This window comes from Drosophila hydei, unplaced genomic scaffold (assembly GCF_003285905.1).
Source record: "Drosophila hydei strain 15085-1641.00,03,60 unplaced genomic scaffold, DhydRS2 tig00008114-arrow-pilon, whole genome shotgun sequence".
Classification (NCBI taxonomy): domain Eukaryota; kingdom Metazoa; phylum Arthropoda; class Insecta; order Diptera; family Drosophilidae; genus Drosophila; species Drosophila hydei.
The window spans coordinates 7,664,708-7,683,111 of record NW_022045827.1 but is presented as its reverse complement, the minus strand read 5'-3'; the positions used below and the strand labels follow the sequence as shown (position 1 = coordinate 7,683,111).

General features: G+C 38.1%; 2 protein-coding genes across 2 annotated transcripts in view; both read left to right on the top strand.

The window, feature by feature from the left end:
- Nucleotides 1-15,054, top strand: part of LOC111596098 (neural cell adhesion molecule 2) — an 83,142-nt gene extending 68,088 nt beyond the window's left edge. Inside the window, exons 2-7 of the mRNA XM_023310158.2 lie at nucleotides 10,090-10,284; nucleotides 11,475-11,585; nucleotides 11,677-11,814; nucleotides 11,934-12,083; nucleotides 13,471-13,965; nucleotides 14,042-15,054. Of these exons, the coding sequence (XP_023165926.2) occupies nucleotides 10,090-10,284; nucleotides 11,475-11,585; nucleotides 11,677-11,814; nucleotides 11,934-12,083; nucleotides 13,471-13,965; nucleotides 14,042-14,259 (1,307 nt within the window). The 3' untranslated portion in view covers nucleotides 14,260-15,054. The remainder of the gene's footprint in view (nucleotides 1-10,089; nucleotides 10,285-11,474; nucleotides 11,586-11,676; nucleotides 11,815-11,933; nucleotides 12,084-13,470; nucleotides 13,966-14,041) is intronic.
- A 775-nt stretch (nucleotides 15,055-15,829) lies between these two features.
- LOC111596072 lies at nucleotides 15,830-17,729 on the top strand. The gene is made up of 2 exons (XM_023310124.2): nucleotides 15,830-15,922; nucleotides 15,986-17,729. The coding sequence occupies exons 1-2, from the start codon at nucleotides 15,919-15,921 to the stop codon at nucleotides 17,599-17,601; spliced, it is 1,620 nt and encodes a 539-aa protein (XP_023165892.2). The 5' UTR covers nucleotides 15,830-15,918; the 3' UTR covers nucleotides 17,602-17,729.
- Nucleotides 17,730-18,404: the final 675 nt, after the last annotated feature.

Sequence of the window (18,404 nt, the reverse complement as noted above, 5' to 3'; positions counted from 1 at the left end):
GATTGATAAGGTTAATCATATGTGCTTTCTAGCAGAGAGAGATTTTGCAGCTCCCTTGCTCTATAATATTTGAATTATATATCTTAAACTGACTTAAATCGGGCAAAAGCTTCGACAAGCCACACATACCCCATATCGCTAACATACTTACAGCGTATTTGAGAAAAGAAAAGCAAGTGTGAGGCCAGTGTCGTATGTGAATTCTTGATAGTCAACGTGCTGAGGCTGGAGCTGTGCGACGTGCCGCTTGTTTGCCTCAGCTTCGAGTGAGAGTTTGTGCAGTAGTTAGACTCGTATATGTTGTGTGCATTCTGCTTACGCCATCTTTCTTGCTCAATTTGTAAAACAATTTTGCATACAAATTGCAACAGCTTCGCCGTTCTCAGCTTGAGCTTGACATGCAACCATAGACGTTGCATGCGTTGCACATGTCGCATATATACAGCCATAAAAATACAAACGCCAGCAATGCAAATATCGTGAAAAAGCGTGGCCAACATTGCATGACAATGCATGACTAAAGTAATGAATTACTTATTGCAGCTCCCCGCCTGACCCTGCCGGCAAGACGTATGTCACTGACTGCCTCGGCAACTGTGTGCGCTGACGGTAGCTCCACTTCCTCCGCCCACTCTCGGCAATGCAAAAGAATAACATGAAAAAGGTCGTGCCGCCTTGACGATGCCAGCTGAATTTGTCTGCAGTCTGCATATGTTTGCCCAATTCAAATGACTGACAGTCAACTTGCATTTAATTCAACTGTTTATCTGTTGAAAAGTTCTCGTTATCATTTGCATTTACAAACCAACCATAATGATCTATGGGAATTCCACAATTGTCACACAAGAGAGGCATGCATACATTTACCTTTTGGCTAGAATTTACACTAAATATGATGAGAGCCCACAGAAGACTTCACAAAACCAATATATTCATTTTGTACTTTGTAGCCAAGGCAAATATTTGTGGATCCGTAAACGATTTAAGTTTAATTAATTATTTACACATCACTTCACAAATGAAAATAAATGAAAATAAATTAAATTTGCATTTGCATTTGAGCTCCATTTCTGTTAAGCATTGACTGCCTTCGGTCCACCACACACAGTTAACGCATATGCATTTTATGCACTTTCGCTGTAATTAAATTAGTTTTTATGTTGCATAGTTGGCGGCGCGTAAAAGCCACTCAACTCGTCGGCTTATAGACGCTGCCATTATGCTGTATCTTTCGCCGAGCTGACGCTAATTATCTGTAGCTTTAGCACCAATGCCAACAGTCGACGTGGCCAACACTTCGCAGCCACCCGCCCAGCCTAGTCACCTAGCTGCTCTGGTTATATGGCATAAATCTGGCAAAGCGCTTTTGCCGTCTGCACGCAAATGAAGCAAAATCCTTCAAAGGGTTTTATTTACTGTTGTTTTTGTCGTTGTCGTTGTTGCCACACTTGCAACTCAGTGCAGGTTGCAATGCCCTAATTAGCCACAGTTTGCAAACAGCTCGAATAAATGTGAGCTTTAGCTTGCTGTAGGCCAAAAATTTTGGTACAATGGTTGAATGACACAAGCTTATTAAAAGTCAAATAGCTTAGGTTGACTTTTAAGTAAACTTCATTAATGGGACTTTGGATTGAAAAGAGCTTTTATTTAACATTTCTGTTAGTATATTGCTAAATGAGCTTAATATTTGTCCTCTCTTTGAAAGTTGCTTAATGTAACAGCTTTATATTTTAAGTATTAAATTTGTAAAATGACAAATAACTTTAAGCTTTAAGTTTCAGCTCAAAGCTTTATTAATCAACTAATTTTATGTTTTGCAATATTTATTCGCTTAGCTTAAGTCTTAGATTTAAGAGTTTTTTTACTAAATTTAATTTTAATTCTCATTCGTTTTCAGGTTCAACTATATAATTTGCCTCGTTACCATTTATTAACAAATTCAGAGTAAATTTGATGTACAACATTTGTACTTACTGACTTAATATGCTTTTAAAAGTTGCTTGTTTACCTCAAGTGTAGTCGAGAAAATATTCTTTCATAATTTTTTCTTTCTGTTTATTTTACACCTTTCATGAGCTCTTCCTGCTCTACTTTCTTTACAAAAGTTATGTTAACTATTCTTTGGGTTAATTTTAGTTACTGCTTTTCTCAATAGCAACTAAATATGTTGATTTTTTAAACTCAAATTCAAACTGCTGCATTACGATGCCGCTTTAACTCTATGGGAATAGTTTTAGCTTTTCGAAAGATAATTCCCATATTTAAGTAGCTTTTTTTTTTAATTGTGTGCGTATGAAATCTTTTTGCAGCGTGTGCTAAAAAACCCCACAACAATATTTCAAATTTTTGGTACAGCAGACAGCGCCTGTAGCTTAATCTACCCCACCTGTCAGACAATTTTGTTGTGAAAAATATTGTCGCATTTTTCAATATGGCTGAGCCCGCACCGAAACTTGTTAAGTGTGCGGCTAGACGTGTGTGCTGGGTGTGTGCCTGTCTGTGTGGAAAATTCAATTTGTTACACGTTTTATGTTGGCTTTGGCTGTTCATAACACACCGCTAAAAGCTTAGACTTTTTTTGGGCCAAAACAATTCTAAAAGCTGGCGGCATAAATTAAGCGAGCTGCACTTTTAGCCAAGCGAAAGGCTTAAGCAGAAATTTCATTAAAATGAAAGCCACTCGAAAGTGGAGCTTAGCTGTTGGATGCCGCATTGCTGCAGTCACTATTTGAGGTGGGTAAACTTTAAATACTGCGTACTTAGGTGTAATTTTGCAATTACGAATGCGCACTTAAGTTGAATTAAAAGCACATTAATTGTTGCCTGCAACGTCAGCGCTGTTGCTGCTGCTATCTGTTGTGGCGCCCGCAACAATTCTTAAGTAACTTGCAAAACACTTTACGTTGCACAGGTAAATTTATAGCGTCTTCACTGCTAACTGGATTAAAAATGCCTGAATGCTGGCTGATGAAATATTAAACTGAGTGAGCCGCTCACTTCCCATTGCAAACTAATCGTGGCACTTTAAGGTGCATCAAGTTCGCTGCTTGGCCGAATTTAAGTTTCTTGCTGTTGGCCAACTTAGTTGGCTTCACTTAAGTTGGCAGTTCAAGTGCAGTTTCAGGCTCTTCAACTCTTTGCTTACGATGCTCTAAAATGAAGACACTAAATGCAGCGCCACAAAAGCAGCGTCATTTTTGGTTATTGTTGCAGCAATTGCTGTAATGCGCCATGTAGCAGGGAAACATCAGCATCACATACGCACTCACACACGCACACTTTCATGCTACTAATACAATAGAAAAGAAAACAACTCGCGCGTGTGTGTAAAACTTTATTTTTACGACAAAGTGCAGGCAGCAAAGTTGTTAGCAAAAGACACAAGCTGCACCCATAATAACAAAAAAATGTAAGTAAGCGGCTATGCGTGCAGGGTATTAGTGAGGCAAATACCCTGTAAACAGAAGCAAAAGCTGTTCTTAAATCCGTTTCCAATAAACAGATTGTGTGATAGATAATTGGAGCATGTTCACTACTCAAGTATTGCAGTAGTCGTATACTTAATATTTCTGCTTATATTTGTGAAATGTTTATAAGCATTTATTTTCTACAAGCTTACAATGTTCCCTAAAAGAGTGTGTTTCCTAATCTTGATACTTAATATTAAAAATTTTTGAGAATTATAAAATTTTATTTAAAAATTTTTAATATTCAAATATTAATTTTTTCTTTTTTCTAATTAAAGTTTATTATCTATTAAAGTTATCTTATTTTGTTACCCTAAACATATGCTTCGGAAGCATTCACGCTCCAGCAAAATATATATTCTCCACACCCTTCGCAGTTATTTTGATTGTCACTGGGTATACACGCAAGCTGTAAGTCGTTGCAAGTTGTTGTTGTTGTTGTTGTCAAGTTGTGGCAGTTGGATTTTAATTTTTAGCAGTGCCCAAGTGCGGCAAGTGAACATGAGACAAAGTTTTTAACTAAAAATTGCAGCGCGGCAAACTTTACTTTATACTGTTGAAGGAATTTGATTTTTATTCTTTGTGGGGACACACAAGTTGTTGCCACAGCCACTGCCACTGCCAGTGCCACACGTTGCGTATACGTAATGTGCCACACACACACACAGCGGATTCAATTACAATTTTCGAACGAGGTTGCCTGCCCGCCCAGTGGGCGTTGCAGTTGCGATAATTATGTTTGCCACGCGGCGGGCATCTGCTGTTTCTTCAGTTCGCTTTCTTTGCCAGCCCCAACCGTTTGGTACACTCTGCGGCTCTGTGTCAAGTTTACGGCTTACATAATTGCTCAAGCCATTAACACTGACACTTAATACGCAATTTATGCAATTTGATGGGCCATGATTAATGCGACGTCTGTCATGTTGCAACTTGACGCAAATTTGTTTAACAAATGATCAGCGCGGTCGTTCAGTTTTGTCAGACACGCCGAAAAGTATGCTACAGTTTTTTGCTCAGCACAGTGGAACCAGGCGAGAGTTTCAGGAGTAGAGAAAATTTATGAAATTGTAAATGTAAAACTTGTTGTTGTTGTAATAGGCATTGAATAACTGTAGATAATATTTAAATATATATAAATTGGGGATTTAGATGCCAGACATACCACTGTGCAGAGATTTATCTACAAGTTATTTAAAATGCTTAAACATAGCAAACGTTTTTTTTTTGGCTTATAAAGTTATGCGGCGGTTGCTTGACTTCGCCTCCGGCGTTTTGCCCCTGCATAAATGTAAAGTTTGTCAAACTTTTGTTTCAAAAGTCAAAGGCGCACAATGTTGATGAATGAGCTGGAACTGTTTCATAAGTTGTCCGGAACGCTGGAATGGAACAGCAAAGCGCAGCAGGAGTCGCGCCCGTGTTTTCATCAAGTTCCGCTCTTATCGCTAGGAAGGCGAAAATTAATGTGCACTCAACTTCCTTCTTTTGGAGTGTGTTGGTGAAGAGAGTTATAAAAGCATTTAAAAACGCATAAATGTATATTCCGGTGCACACAGCCACGCCCACGACCACGTTCACGCCTACGCCTCTACGCACATAATGCCAAATTTATGAACTTGCAGACAAAAAAAATAGAAGAAAAATTAATTGCCATAGTAAAACAGGAGCTTGAAGTGCAAGACACAGGCCAAGTAAATTTTGTTAGCTGGTCCAAGGCGAGAGCCAGTCGAAGCAAGTGTCAGCTGCAACCTATTAAAAAAGCATCAAGCACTGAAGTGGAGCAGAGGAGAGCGCGAAGCAGCTAATGGAGAGATGTAGGTGTACTGAGTACCGAGAATTACCTGGAGAAACTGTAGCAACGAGTTTTACGACCTGCATTTCCGCTTGCCACAAAGCAAAGCACAAGCCCGAACTGAAGCTGACTTCCTGTTGTGGATGCAGCAGCGGCAGCAAAGGTAGAGTTGGTAGCTGCAGCAGCCAGTGGAGGCAGAACGACGTTGCTTGGCAGCCGAAAATGCGGAAACGTCCATTTTATAGCGGAAATATATTCTTATGCGGAGACGCGGCGATGATTTATGTATGTTTTGGCATTACGTGCCTCAGCAGCAGCAGCAGCAGCAGCAGCAGCAACGTTTTGTGTGAGAATTTCGAATTAAATTCCTTGCCCCATGACGGCAGCTTATGAGAAGTAATAAAAAAAAATATGTATATTTATATTACGTAAATGTATGTATATAGAAACTTGCCACAGAAATGGGTCAGGCTCATACAAATGCTGCGATTATTTGCATGCTCGAGTCTCAAGTATTTCTATTCGCCTTTGTGGCATGGCAAATGCAAGTCGAGGGCAAGCGGCAAGCTGCAAGTTGCGTATCTTTGCGTCACCTCGCCTTGAATTTGGGTTAAGTGTGCTTCATATGCGTTTATGCTGACATTATTATAACTAAGCCCCTCGTAACCCTGTGACCACGTCGCAAACTGCTCTCGATTACAGTTGCAGCATTGCAACTTTGGCAGTTGAAGTTGAAAGCATGCGTGCAACAGCAACTGCCACAGTCAAACTTTTATTTTCTGCTGTAATCAACAGCAACAACAATTTTAAAACAACATCAGCAACAACAACCAGCTTCACATGCAAAAAGTTTCCTGCAATTTTGCAGGCAAATTTTTCACGTTTGTTTTTTTTTTCTTTTGATGCCTATAAAATATTGGCAAATAATTAAAAAGTTTTGCACTGCGCAGCTAATGGAAATTGAAAAGTTTTGTGAGACTCAATACAGCTGACATTTTATAATTTGTTAAAAGTTCATCAAATTAACGGAAAAAATAAAGAAAATTAAATTTTACACTTAGTCCCAAAGTCTTCTTAGTCTCGAGAAACATTATGTAATCGTAAAGTTTTGTAGATAATTTGAAACTTTTGAATAATATTACAGATCTGTGACGATGCTGACTTTCCGCACGTAATTTTATATTTAAATTAATCTTTCATAAATTCAATCAATCCAATAAATTGAAGCTCTGCTGAGTTTAGCTTTTGGCTTTGGCTTATATTAAAGATATCTGTATTTAATTAATGACTTTTATAGCCTCTGACCGAACCTTTGGAGAATGAGAATTTTTTCGATTATGCAGTCATTAATATCTCTTTAAATTAATTACCATTTATTTAAACTGCAATTAATTGCTTAAAAGCATTTACAGGCAGTTACATATACCACATATATTTATAGATACAGATACATTTAATGCATGCGTTTGGCCACACAAATACACACGAATGCTTAATGGCAAATGCCAGCAGGCAAATAATATAATGCATTGCATTTAATGAAATTTACGGGTCAACACCTCCCAGGGGCACGCACTCACTCACACATTGTATAAATACATTTACTTAAACATACCCACACATACACACAAAACCGGCCGGTACAGAAACACACGTCATTTCAGAAGCCGACAACGCAAGCATTCCTGCATAATTTATACTCTAAGGAGGGTAGCATTATTAACTTGTCTATTTTGGCGAAGCACTTTATATACTAATTACATATTTATTTAAGATTATTTGATTCAAAATTGTGCATATTTCATAAAATGATCAAGGCAAGAAAAATATTTATCATATAAAAATTATTTACATTTTAAATATAGTTTTACGTATCATAGTTTATCCACGCAGAGTATTCAGTCGTCAATAGTTGAATTATAATTATGCTCTTTATGTAATTCTTTTTTTATTTTGTGGTCTCTCTCACACTCTTTTCACTTGTCATCTTATCTGTTCGGTCTCTTTCTGTTGCCTACTCGCTCTCGCACATAGTTGTCTGCATTTTTGCACTTACATTTGCGCCCGCATTCGTGCTGCGAAAGAGTGCATAACATAAGCATTTATAGAGGCCACCGAGCAATGCGCCAGCGAGAGTGCGACAGATAATTTTGTTGTTCGTTTCTGGCAATGCCAGTTGCCATTTACCGTTAACGCGTTAACGTTAACCGTTTCTTTTTGTCCGCACTTGGCAATGCTTTTCCGTATTTCTTATTTTTTTTATGTATTTATTTTTTTAAAAATATTTTTGCTGGCTTTTGCAGTCAGCTTGTCGTTTGTTCTTGCTGTTTTTTTTTGTACTGCCTGTCATTATGTTCGCCTGCGCCGCGTCTACGTAGTGCACATGAAATTTTATGATGAGTATTTCGCGTATTGCGCGCAGTTGACGTAGCCATTCCAGATAGCGAAAACGCTGACAGGCAACAACAGCAACAAGAACAACAACACGAACAGCAGCATTCACAAAATAAGCAAACAATTCCATGCCCTCACCAAAGGCATGCGTCGTCGACTGCAGGTGTTATGCAAATACGTACGTATGTGTGATTGTTTGTATATATGTGTGTGCATACGCATGTGTACTGATGCATATCCAACTACCTCTTCGCAAGTCTCTTATTTTGCTTGGCGAGTGCAGAAAGCCATTGGTGGACAATAGTAAATACATATGTGTGTAAAAACATATTCTTAAAGCTTAATTATAATTTAAATAATAAAATATTGACAAATTATTTTAAAAATTAAATTTACTTTCATTTATTTTTTCTTTATTTTTGTCTTAATTAGCAATGATCATGTGATGCATTAAAAGTAAATAATATGAAGTATTTATTGAGAGCTAAGTAGAGCTCGAACCTTGGAGAATTCTATTGAAGTGATCTAGTCAGTGCATGAGAACAACAACATGACGGTTGTTGGTAAGCGAGGCTCACGAACCGACAGTTGATAGCAAAGTCTGTTATTGAGAGCTCAGGCTGGTTCTTAAAATGGTAAAATATTTAAGCTGCAGATATTTTGTAGGGATGTTGATTAGTAATAATCAAGCCTGCAAAATTTACAAATTGTATGTCTAGTTCGCTCGCTAAAACGAATTATTTTAGTATATATAAAAGGCGAAAAAAATGTATATGTATTTTTAAAAATTCCTATAGTAATTCACTGAAAATTAAATATGGAAAATGTTTAATTTGCTGGTATACATAATGTAGCTGGCTTTGCTTCAACATGGCCATTTTGTTGCCAATAAAATTGCAACTTCTTTGAAAAAAAAACAATGAAAAAGAAAACTGAAAAACGTATAAAGAAAATCTATGCAAAACTTTTGCAAGCCCTTGCAACATTCCCTTCCCCTGTGTCCTGTTGCTGAATCTTACTTTGTTTTTGTTCCTTTTTCTGGCACTTTGGGCATACAAGAAACTTTATTAAAAAGTATGCTAGAAATTTTTGCATCTATGCATCGCTCTGTTGCCCTAACCAGGGGCAGGAGGAATACACATTTCTTTTTTGTTGCTGATGTAGTAGTGGTATTTGTTGTTGCTGTTGAACAGATTGACATGAAACGGCAGAATGAAATTGCAATTTCTTGTGATAAATTTCAATGAACAACCTGCCAAGGCGGCAGCTACGCCAGCCTCGGCGAACGAGCGTTGAATGAAAATATGAAAATGTGTGGCATGCAAAATGCAAATAATTTGAGTGCACTTTGTTGTTCAATATGAATCAAAGTTGAGTGATTCATGTGGCATGCAGCAACTACTTGCACAATGTCATTACGCAACAGCAACATATTTTCGGCATTGTTGCCCACACGGCCAATTAGCCGGTAATTGCAATCTAACACAAATTGCATTTTCTCATTTCTTGCAGTTTGTGTGAAATTTGCATCACATTAATAAACATGAGCAATACTTGATTACTTCAAAAGCATCTGCTGCCGACAATTTAAGTGAAGATGGTGCTTGAGTAGCCAAAGAGTATTTCAATAATCAAGTTACATAATTTAATTGATAATGGAATTCAATTTGTCAATTTTGAATTTTCTATTAAAAATGTGGCTGAGTATAATGATTTATTTTACTGAATCTTAGAAATAATTATGTTGCTAAAGTTACATTATGTACCCAACATCGAGGCCTTAGACATTTATGTTTGCCTCGATATTTTAGTCTTTAAGCACACATAATAAAAAACTGAACTATGCATAAGTACATACATTCAAACATATATACATACAACACATACATCCTCTAGCTATGTCTTCAGCTTTTTTTCTATGACCTCTCTTGGCTCTTCGTTCAATCATAGTTTATTTCATATTCAATATATGTTCCTAAGGGAATTTAAAATGAAAAATATGTCAGACTTCTCGGCAATTATCATTAGAATATTGACGACAGCCCTAAACGATAAGTGGGTGTGTCAAATGTGCAGCTTCTTCTGTCTGCAATCAGAAATATGAAACATAGAAAAACATTTATTATTCAGTTGACATTTAGTTTTCGCTGGAGCAAGTTTGAAATGTGACCTTTGGGATTGCTAGCGAAATACATTAACAGACGAATATATGCATGTGTGTGTGTGTATAAGTTATAATGTATTGCGCCATTTGCGTAGTTGGCAAAGAAAAATTTACAAACTTCAAGAGGAGCGGCTGAGTGGGGCCTGGGTAAACTTTGGCGCAGAAGTTTTCAATTTACATTTGAAATGCGCTGCCTTTTGTGCAGCTGCAGTTGCAATTAACGAACCATTAACTAATGTGTTTGAAACCCCATTGATTTCGCCTTTATGCTACAGCTGCCGTCTTGGCCAATCACCATGACAGCCTGACGCTGAGTCCGAGCGAGCACAGCGTCGTGCGCTACACCAACGAGTCCCTCATACTCGAGTGTCGCGGCCCCGGTCCGGATGTGAAGCTGCATTGGAAATCGCCGAAAGGCGAAATAATACGCGAGCACAAAGGGCGCATACACATCGAGCAAACGGCGCCAGGTGAGTCCAACAACAGCCAACAGCTTGCAACCAATTGAGCCAAGGACCTGCGCCCCAGCAGGCAGAACAAATAAATAAAATTAATTGCAACGTTTTACACGCACTCAAAGTGCAGTTTCCTTCTATTTTTTTATTCAATTTACTTTGAGCTCTCTGGGCTAAGCTGAGCTATAACATAATGAACGCTGTGAACGTTTACCCAGCAAATAGAATTGTAACCCCTTTGGACATACTAGAGCTAACAAAGCGAGCATGTGGGCTGCTTCAATTAAGTTGAGGAAAAATGTATTAGGTCTGAAGGCGGGTTTTACTATTGAAGATATGTGCCTTGACTAGCAGACTTTGAGCTTGATTAAGTGACTTTAGCTTTAGCTTTAGTTTTTTGTATTAGTTAGCTAGCTGCCTAATATAACGAATATGTTTGCATCATATACAGAAACTTTTGAGCTGGAACTAGATTCATTTTAGCCTTCATGTTAGTCGTCTTTAGTGGAGCCCAAGCTTTAGCTAGAATTCAGATCAATCAAAGCTTCAAAAAGGCTTAGAAGTTTCACCATTAAAAAAAGAGCTCGAAGAAAAGTTACAGATCAAAGTTCAAAGCAGTGAGCATGAGGTTAGGCGGGTTCAAGAGTCCACACTTGAGTCCGGAATAGCTTCAATATAACTTTGATATCGGTTGTCCTTAGTGGAACCCAAGAGCACGATATAGATCAGATTATGTAAAGCTTCAAATAGGTTTGAAGCCTTTACCAGAAAAAGAAGTAGCATATATAACTGGCTTGGCTCATGGATGAAGCTACAAGAAATCATCCAGATCAAACATAGATAGAAAAAATGAAATAGGCTTTATTAGGATAGTTTGAAAAAATTGAGGTTAGTCAAACACGCGAAGCAGAGCTCAAGTCAGGAAGGTAGCGAAGGTCCGCTTTCTTTTAGGCTCACTTCTTAATCTAAACTATAATATTCAGTCCAGTGAAAAGCTATTAAAATATCAATAAAAAGAGCACTTAATAAAAACAAGTGCCATATCCTTTACAAACAAATATTCAATTAGAGATAAGCCAGTTGTACTTTAGCTCAAGTGCTGTAACAAAATCCAGCTTTAGTCGAGCACTAAGTTGCTCTTCGCTGCTTACTTTCATTTGATATTGGTCTTTATTCGTACTCTTTTTATTTACAACAAAACATAGAACAATTGAAAATCGTTTTTGCGCACATCGCGCTGGCGGACAAGGGCAATTGGACATGCGAAGCTGCTGAAGGGGGACTGCATAGTAAATCGTTCGATTTGATTGTATATCGTAAGTACACAGATCACAATGGCAAGCCAACAACCGTATTCATTAATTTTTCATTGTGTGTTTTCCCGTTGACCACAAAAAAAAAAAAAAGAGAAAATTACGTTCACCGAAAAGGATACGGTTAAAACTGTAAAGGAAGGTCAAAATGCTACGATATTGTGCGAGGTAAAGGGCGAGCCGCAACCGAATGTCACCTGGCATTTCAATGGACAGCCCATTAGTGTGGATGGTGAGTTGGCAGAGCTGTAATGAGCTTTCTCTCCCTTCTCTCGCTCTGTCTATCGATATTTTTGTACTTTTGTTTTCTTGCTGCACGCGTTTATCATGTTTCGCTCTCATTTTCGGCAGCAAACGCCCCGAAATTCCGCATCCTGGCGGATGGTTTGCTCATCAACAAGGTAACACAGAGTGACACCGGCGAGTACACGTGCCGGGCATACCAAGTGAATTCGATTGCTTCCGATATGCAGGAGCGCACAGTTTTGATGAAAATCGAACGTGAGTGTGATTTATGATTTTTCCCAACTCATACAACATAATAATGCACATTGGCCAAAAAGTTGTGAAAATTAAGCGAAAAAAGAGCAGCAAAAATGATGTAATATGATAAATTTATGATTATTACTCGTACAAGATAATGCACAGTGGGCAAATTGAGAAAAAAAGAGGAATAAAATATAGATATTATTTTTTGTGATATATATATATATATATATATATATATATATATATTTAAGTAATTGATCTGAAATCGAGGGAAGCTTTAATAGAGGTATTATTTAAATAAAATTTTGAAAAATAAATTCATAATAGCTTAAAATATTTGAATACTAAACTATTCGTCAAATACTTAGCATTGTTAGCTAGATTATAAAATCGACTTAAGACAGCTCGTTAGAGAGCTTAACTAAGTAACTAAGATACTTACTAGATACGTGAATAAGATGAATAAAAATCTGTGCTTGAATCTTCTACAAGTAGTCTTATATAAAAATAAATATAATAAATCAAAAAATATTAAAAAATAAAAACAAAAAAATTAAAATTAATAATATTAAACAAAAAAATTAATTAAAATAATATATATTCAAATATTATAAAATTATAGGAAATATTTTAATTTATAATTTTAAATATATTTACATTTATTTATATTCGCTCTAAGCTCTTAACTTTCAATTTAGAATATAATGTTTTTTCTTTCATATTTTTGTAACAAATATTTACAAGTTTTATAAGGTAAGATTTTGGTCTGAAGCTTATGAAATTCTGAGACTTGGCTTCTTGTTCTGCTTTGTTTTCATTAACAAAGGCTTTTTTAGTTTCTTAACTTCTTTAGCATGTTATGAATGTCTTTTTTATGATTATATTTCCAAGGTGTATTTGTTAAAAAAAAATTTATATTAAGTCTCAGCTTAAGTTATTGAGAATGAACATTTTAAAAATGCAGCTTCAATTAAATCACATAATTCATTTAAAAGTTTTTTGAAAATGAATTTCACATTTTCACATATTTCGACCCACTGTGCTTTTGTATTGAATGGCAGGGAAATTACTTGAGCAGCTTTACGAGCGCCTCTAAAATTTGTGTGCGTTTTAGTATGCAGCGCGTTTAGCGGCAAATAGTTTTTGGAGCACGAGAATATTTTAAAATTACATACGCTTGGCTCGCATATGTTTTATGCTCTAGCTGGGTGGGGTGGGGGCGTGGCGCACATGTTGCTAATGACTTTACTTGGCGGCCATATTTGATTTATGCCAAAAGTGCATGAGTTGTTGCCTATTTCATAGCATATTTTTGGGCGCCAGCTGAAGGGGGCAATGGAAACTGAAATCGCTTGATTGATTCGAATGAAAAACTTGAACTTTAATTTCATGCATTTAGATAAGCCGCATTGGACGCTGAAGCCGCATGTGGGCCTCCAGTACGCGTACATCAATGGCACAGCGAGCATCATGTGCGAGGCGCAGGCGGAGCCGCCAGCCACCTTCAGCTGGTACCGCAAACAGAAGCGTTTGGAGAGCAACGAGAAGCTCTACACCATCGAGTCGGATAACTATTGGTCGCGTCTAACTATTCGCGTGTTAGATGCCAAAGTTTTTGACAACTATCGCTGCCTCGCACACAATCATTTGGGCAGCATTGAGCGCATCACGCGACTCGATGAGGGCGAGAAGCCACCGCCGCCGCTCGTCTTCCAGCTGCGTGGCTACAACTCGAACACTTTTGATGTTGATTTGAGCGCACCGAGGGATAAGGATCAGCTCGGACCTATGGACGTGAATGGCTTCCGCATTGAGTACATGACGGAGCTGGAGTTCAAAACGGATGCGGGCAAATGGACGAATGCCAAGCGCAAGGATTTCCCCTACGAGGAGGGTAAGTGCAGCCAGCTGCATCAGCCCAACGCCATTATTCAACTACGGCATTTTCGCCATTTTTCTCCTTGTGCCAGGTGCCAATTTTCTCATAACGAACCTAGAGCCGGATACCGTCTATCTGATACGCGCTGCCTCGCGTAATCTGGCCGGCTTCAGCGACTATACCAAAGTGGAGAAGTGCAAGACTCTGTCTCTGGAGCCGCGTGTTTCGGCCGCTTCTATATGGCCAACTACCTATCCGCTGCTGTTTGTATTGCTGCTGCATCCACTGCTGCTGCGGCATGGCCATTGAATGCTTGCAAAGCTGTGAGTCGACGTGCTCCACTCCCCCAAGAATTCCATGTGCTTTGTCTAGCTTTAAGGCGTCGCCACGTTAACCTCCTTAGTGTCTGCTGCCCGATCGCTGCTCGTGTTATGTAACGTCTACTATTTAATCTACTAAGTTGTTAATATAACCGCTCTTAAGCTTAAGTTTATAAAGAGTTTCGTTCAGTTTATCTGCAAGCCCAGCAAATTAGCTAAAATTTATAACAAACTATTTCGATTCAGACGCTGGGCGCTTAGTTTAAGCAGACATAGAAAAACTTTAACTTTTAAAGCGTATACTAAATAATATACTAAATTTCACTATATGAACAAAACTATCTAAAAACTAAATCTAAATAAATTCTTCCTCAATTCTCTTAACATTCAGCCTCGAACTAATCTGTGTAAAAAATCCTTGCATTTATCTATCATATCCACACGTAAATCCAACTCAACTATCAAATCTAACCACACACCTACTTTCTAATCCTTTCAAAATACAAATCCCCAAATCCGCTTACAAATCATATTATGAAGCATATACAAAATTGAGCTTAACAAACACAATATGCGTATGAAAGCTAAACAAACTAAAGTTAAACTAAATAAAATATGAAAACAGTCCATTGTTTTGAAACAAAGTAAAAATAAATAGAACAAGCAAATAGACATAGAACAGATTTCGTAAAAAATTGGATTGCATAAATAAAATATATGTATCTCAAGTAAAAATGTTGCCAATATTTAAATGTTTTGTGGTTTTGTGTGCCAACTGAGCGAAAAATAAATAAACGTAAATATAATATTTAAAAGTGATGCTTTGACTATTTGTTTTTGCCTACAAAATATATATATAGAATTTACAAATTTATTGTGAAACATCTTTATGCAAACTTAGCGTGTATGTGAGAGTGTGTAGGTGTGTGTGTGTCAGCCTACACATGCTGCTTCCTGCTTCTACATCTTGTGCTGCCTTCCATCTTGGAACTGGGCCTGATTCCTTTGCAGATTTGGTTTATTACATTCTCTACTTTGGCCTCATCAATAATTGCTGCCCTTTTCGTTCGCCTAATCAACTTTCGCAGCAAAGGTTTGTTCTGCGTTGTCCCTAGCCCGAAGGGGGCATCTTGTCCCCACTTGACCTTGCAGCATTTGTGTCAAATAAAGCATTTGTTATACGAAGTATGTTTTCTATAAACAAATACGTTAGCTATTTCCAATTAAATTGAATACAAGTTAACAAGTTAACTGCTTCACTTCAGCTAGTAATTTGCCTTTTGAACATCGTTCTCATGCCAGGACTTTTGACCAATTTGTAGCTTAAATGCCTTGCTTATTGCTGTCGCATTTTTGGACTGGCCGTCAATTTAAATCTACTTGAGAATTCAGGCTTTGAAATAAAAGGTGGAAACGAGCTGTCAAACCAGTCAGAAACATAAATTGACAAAGGCTTGAGAAGCTGCTGGGAAATATTTGAAGAGCAAATGGGCGGGAGGCTGTCAGAAGGCAATGAAAATAAATTCATTCATTTGAAATTGGATACAAAGCAAGCGGCGAAACGTCAAATGTACTCAGTTGGGGCAGATGAGAGTAGTTGGAGTTAAAATTGTTGAGAAAATAGACAAATTTAGAGTTAAGTAAAATAATGGGTGAGTAGTTCAATACGAAGAAATTTGATTTGATTCGAGTCTGCGATTTGTATTCTCCTACAGAAGCTGCGCGCGCTTTTGAAAAATATTTAAGAGCACGAATTCGCGCAGAGCGCTTAAATTACTCAGTTTTCGAGCAATATGTTTCGCGAAGACAACATAAAAGCTTTGACCGTTTGCGGGCTGGACATTTTGCTACATCTAGGAATTCTTTGCCCACCTCATACATTAAAATACCCATGTGCAGGTCGATGGCTGACAATCGTCGACCAGTTCCCTGCCCCGAAAAGCCGAGCAAGGAGACTGTGTCGTCGAGAGCAAAGGACGAAGGCGCCGAGAAGGCGAAAGACCGACAGAAGTCCAAAGGGAAAAACAAATACATATGTAAATTACCTATTATAGTTGTGCGTTCGAAGCGAACTCCCGAATGTACCCATGGGTCTAGTACCAAGACGCGTTTCAGATGCTGTTTGGTTAAAGAGGAGTTACGAACTAAAATGCCACCGAAGGACTCAAATACTTCCTCTGCTTCGCCAATGGTCGTGCCTGGGTGTCCATCGAGTCAAAGTTTATCAACCAAGAGAGCAAATCTGGCGGAAAAGCAGGAAGTCTTAAAGAGCGCCGAATGCGAGGAATTACCTGAAATCGCCAATGAATTAGGCGCCCTTACGAAAAAACTGGAGCGGCAGATTCAAATGGAAATCGATCAAAAGCGAATATTGAATACGATGAACGATCGATTGAAACAGCTCTGCGAAAATATTAAAACACTAAACGAGACGACCAACCAAATTAAGTGTGGAAAGGAAAATCCGGCTAAGAGCCCAACCAAACAAACGTCGACTTGTCTGGAAAGTCCAATAGATGAAGGCAATGCCCCGCTGGAGCGCACGCATTCGAGCAGGTGTGAATTCTGCAAGGACAGTGATCTGCCCGTTATTAGCACCATGCAGTACCCACTCTTCAAGATGATAGGCAAACGATCTTTTGGCGATATTGCGCTATCAATTCTATTGCGGGCGGACAATGTATACCATGTGAATGTGAGGGATCTGGAAACTGGCACCGTGCTGGGATGCTTGCTGGTCAGCGATGCTGGCATCAGGGAGGCCAACAGCTTGGGCCTGTTTAAGGAAATACTCACGTTCTGTGTTATTGATGAGCGGAGCACTATCAGTGGCAAGGACTCGGTATTTGGCAACATTAACTTCGAGTTCATACGTAAACAACGTCTAACGGGAGGAGATATGTTGAGCGATAATAGCCAACAGAATCTGTGCCATGAGAAGGCACACAGTCATCAGTACGAAGCGGAATTCTACCAAGCCGATGTTCGAGGATCCGTTGAATCGGATCAAGACGCCGATTGCCAATCGAAAATTTTCGAGGAAGTCCAACCAAAGCTGCAATTCCATTCGACCAAACCCAACAATATCGTCAAGTCTGGCCACTCAGTAAGCAAGACATTGACAGTTATGAAATCCAACCCGGGAAGTACTTGTAAACCCAAGATGAGCTTATCTGAAGTAATTCGTGAAATCAACTCCTACAGTAGCTCCATAGTGCTAGCAGATACGGAGACCAAGTATCCAGTACGCAAATTACGCATCACTTCCCTCATGGACTATTCCTCCGCCTCTGAATTCGAGGATGACGATTCTTCTACAACTACAAAATAAGCAAAATACGCTCAGTAGCTGCTCAATCTGTCACAATCTTTGCATATTCCAAATTTAAGTGTATTCTTTTTAAGTATGACTTTGACAGAGAATAAATAGCCCAGAAGGTATACGGGTTTTAGCCAGAATTTGAGCTTTTAAGTGGGATGGGATGGTTACGAATCACTCGATTTGGTTAAGTTATATACAAATATTATCCATAACAAGTCAGCAAGTTCTAGACGATATGTCCAACTAGGTGATGCTCTGAACCCAGTCATATCTGCGTTATTTTAACATTTTCCATAGCTTGTATCGAGCATCAGCAAAGAGAAAAATAAAAACATTAAGACATCAAGACTCGAAGACTCGCTGTCTGGCATTCAACACAGAATTTCATTTACGGGTTCAGGGTATATCAACATGTTAGAGCCCACAAATTCCTATATGTAGCTAAAAATACATAAATAATTCTTGAAGTACATTAAATATAGGTATTAAAATCAACTGTTTCTTTTTTTACATTTTTTAGAGAGATTGGTGATGGCTTCTGTTCTTAATTTCGCTATTCATTTTAAGGCCACGGCCACGTCTGTCGATTTCAGCTTAACCGGAAAAAGAGACCGAAGTCCGATCGAACTTAACATTATACAATCGATACATACTTAACAGATACTTAACTTTACAGTGAGAATCGATATTCACACTTAACATTATACAACAAATGATATAAGCTAAACATAAATATATTTTTTATATTTTGACATTTTTTTTGCATGTATGTGCCTTTGTAAATATTTCATATAGATATACAAAAATATAAT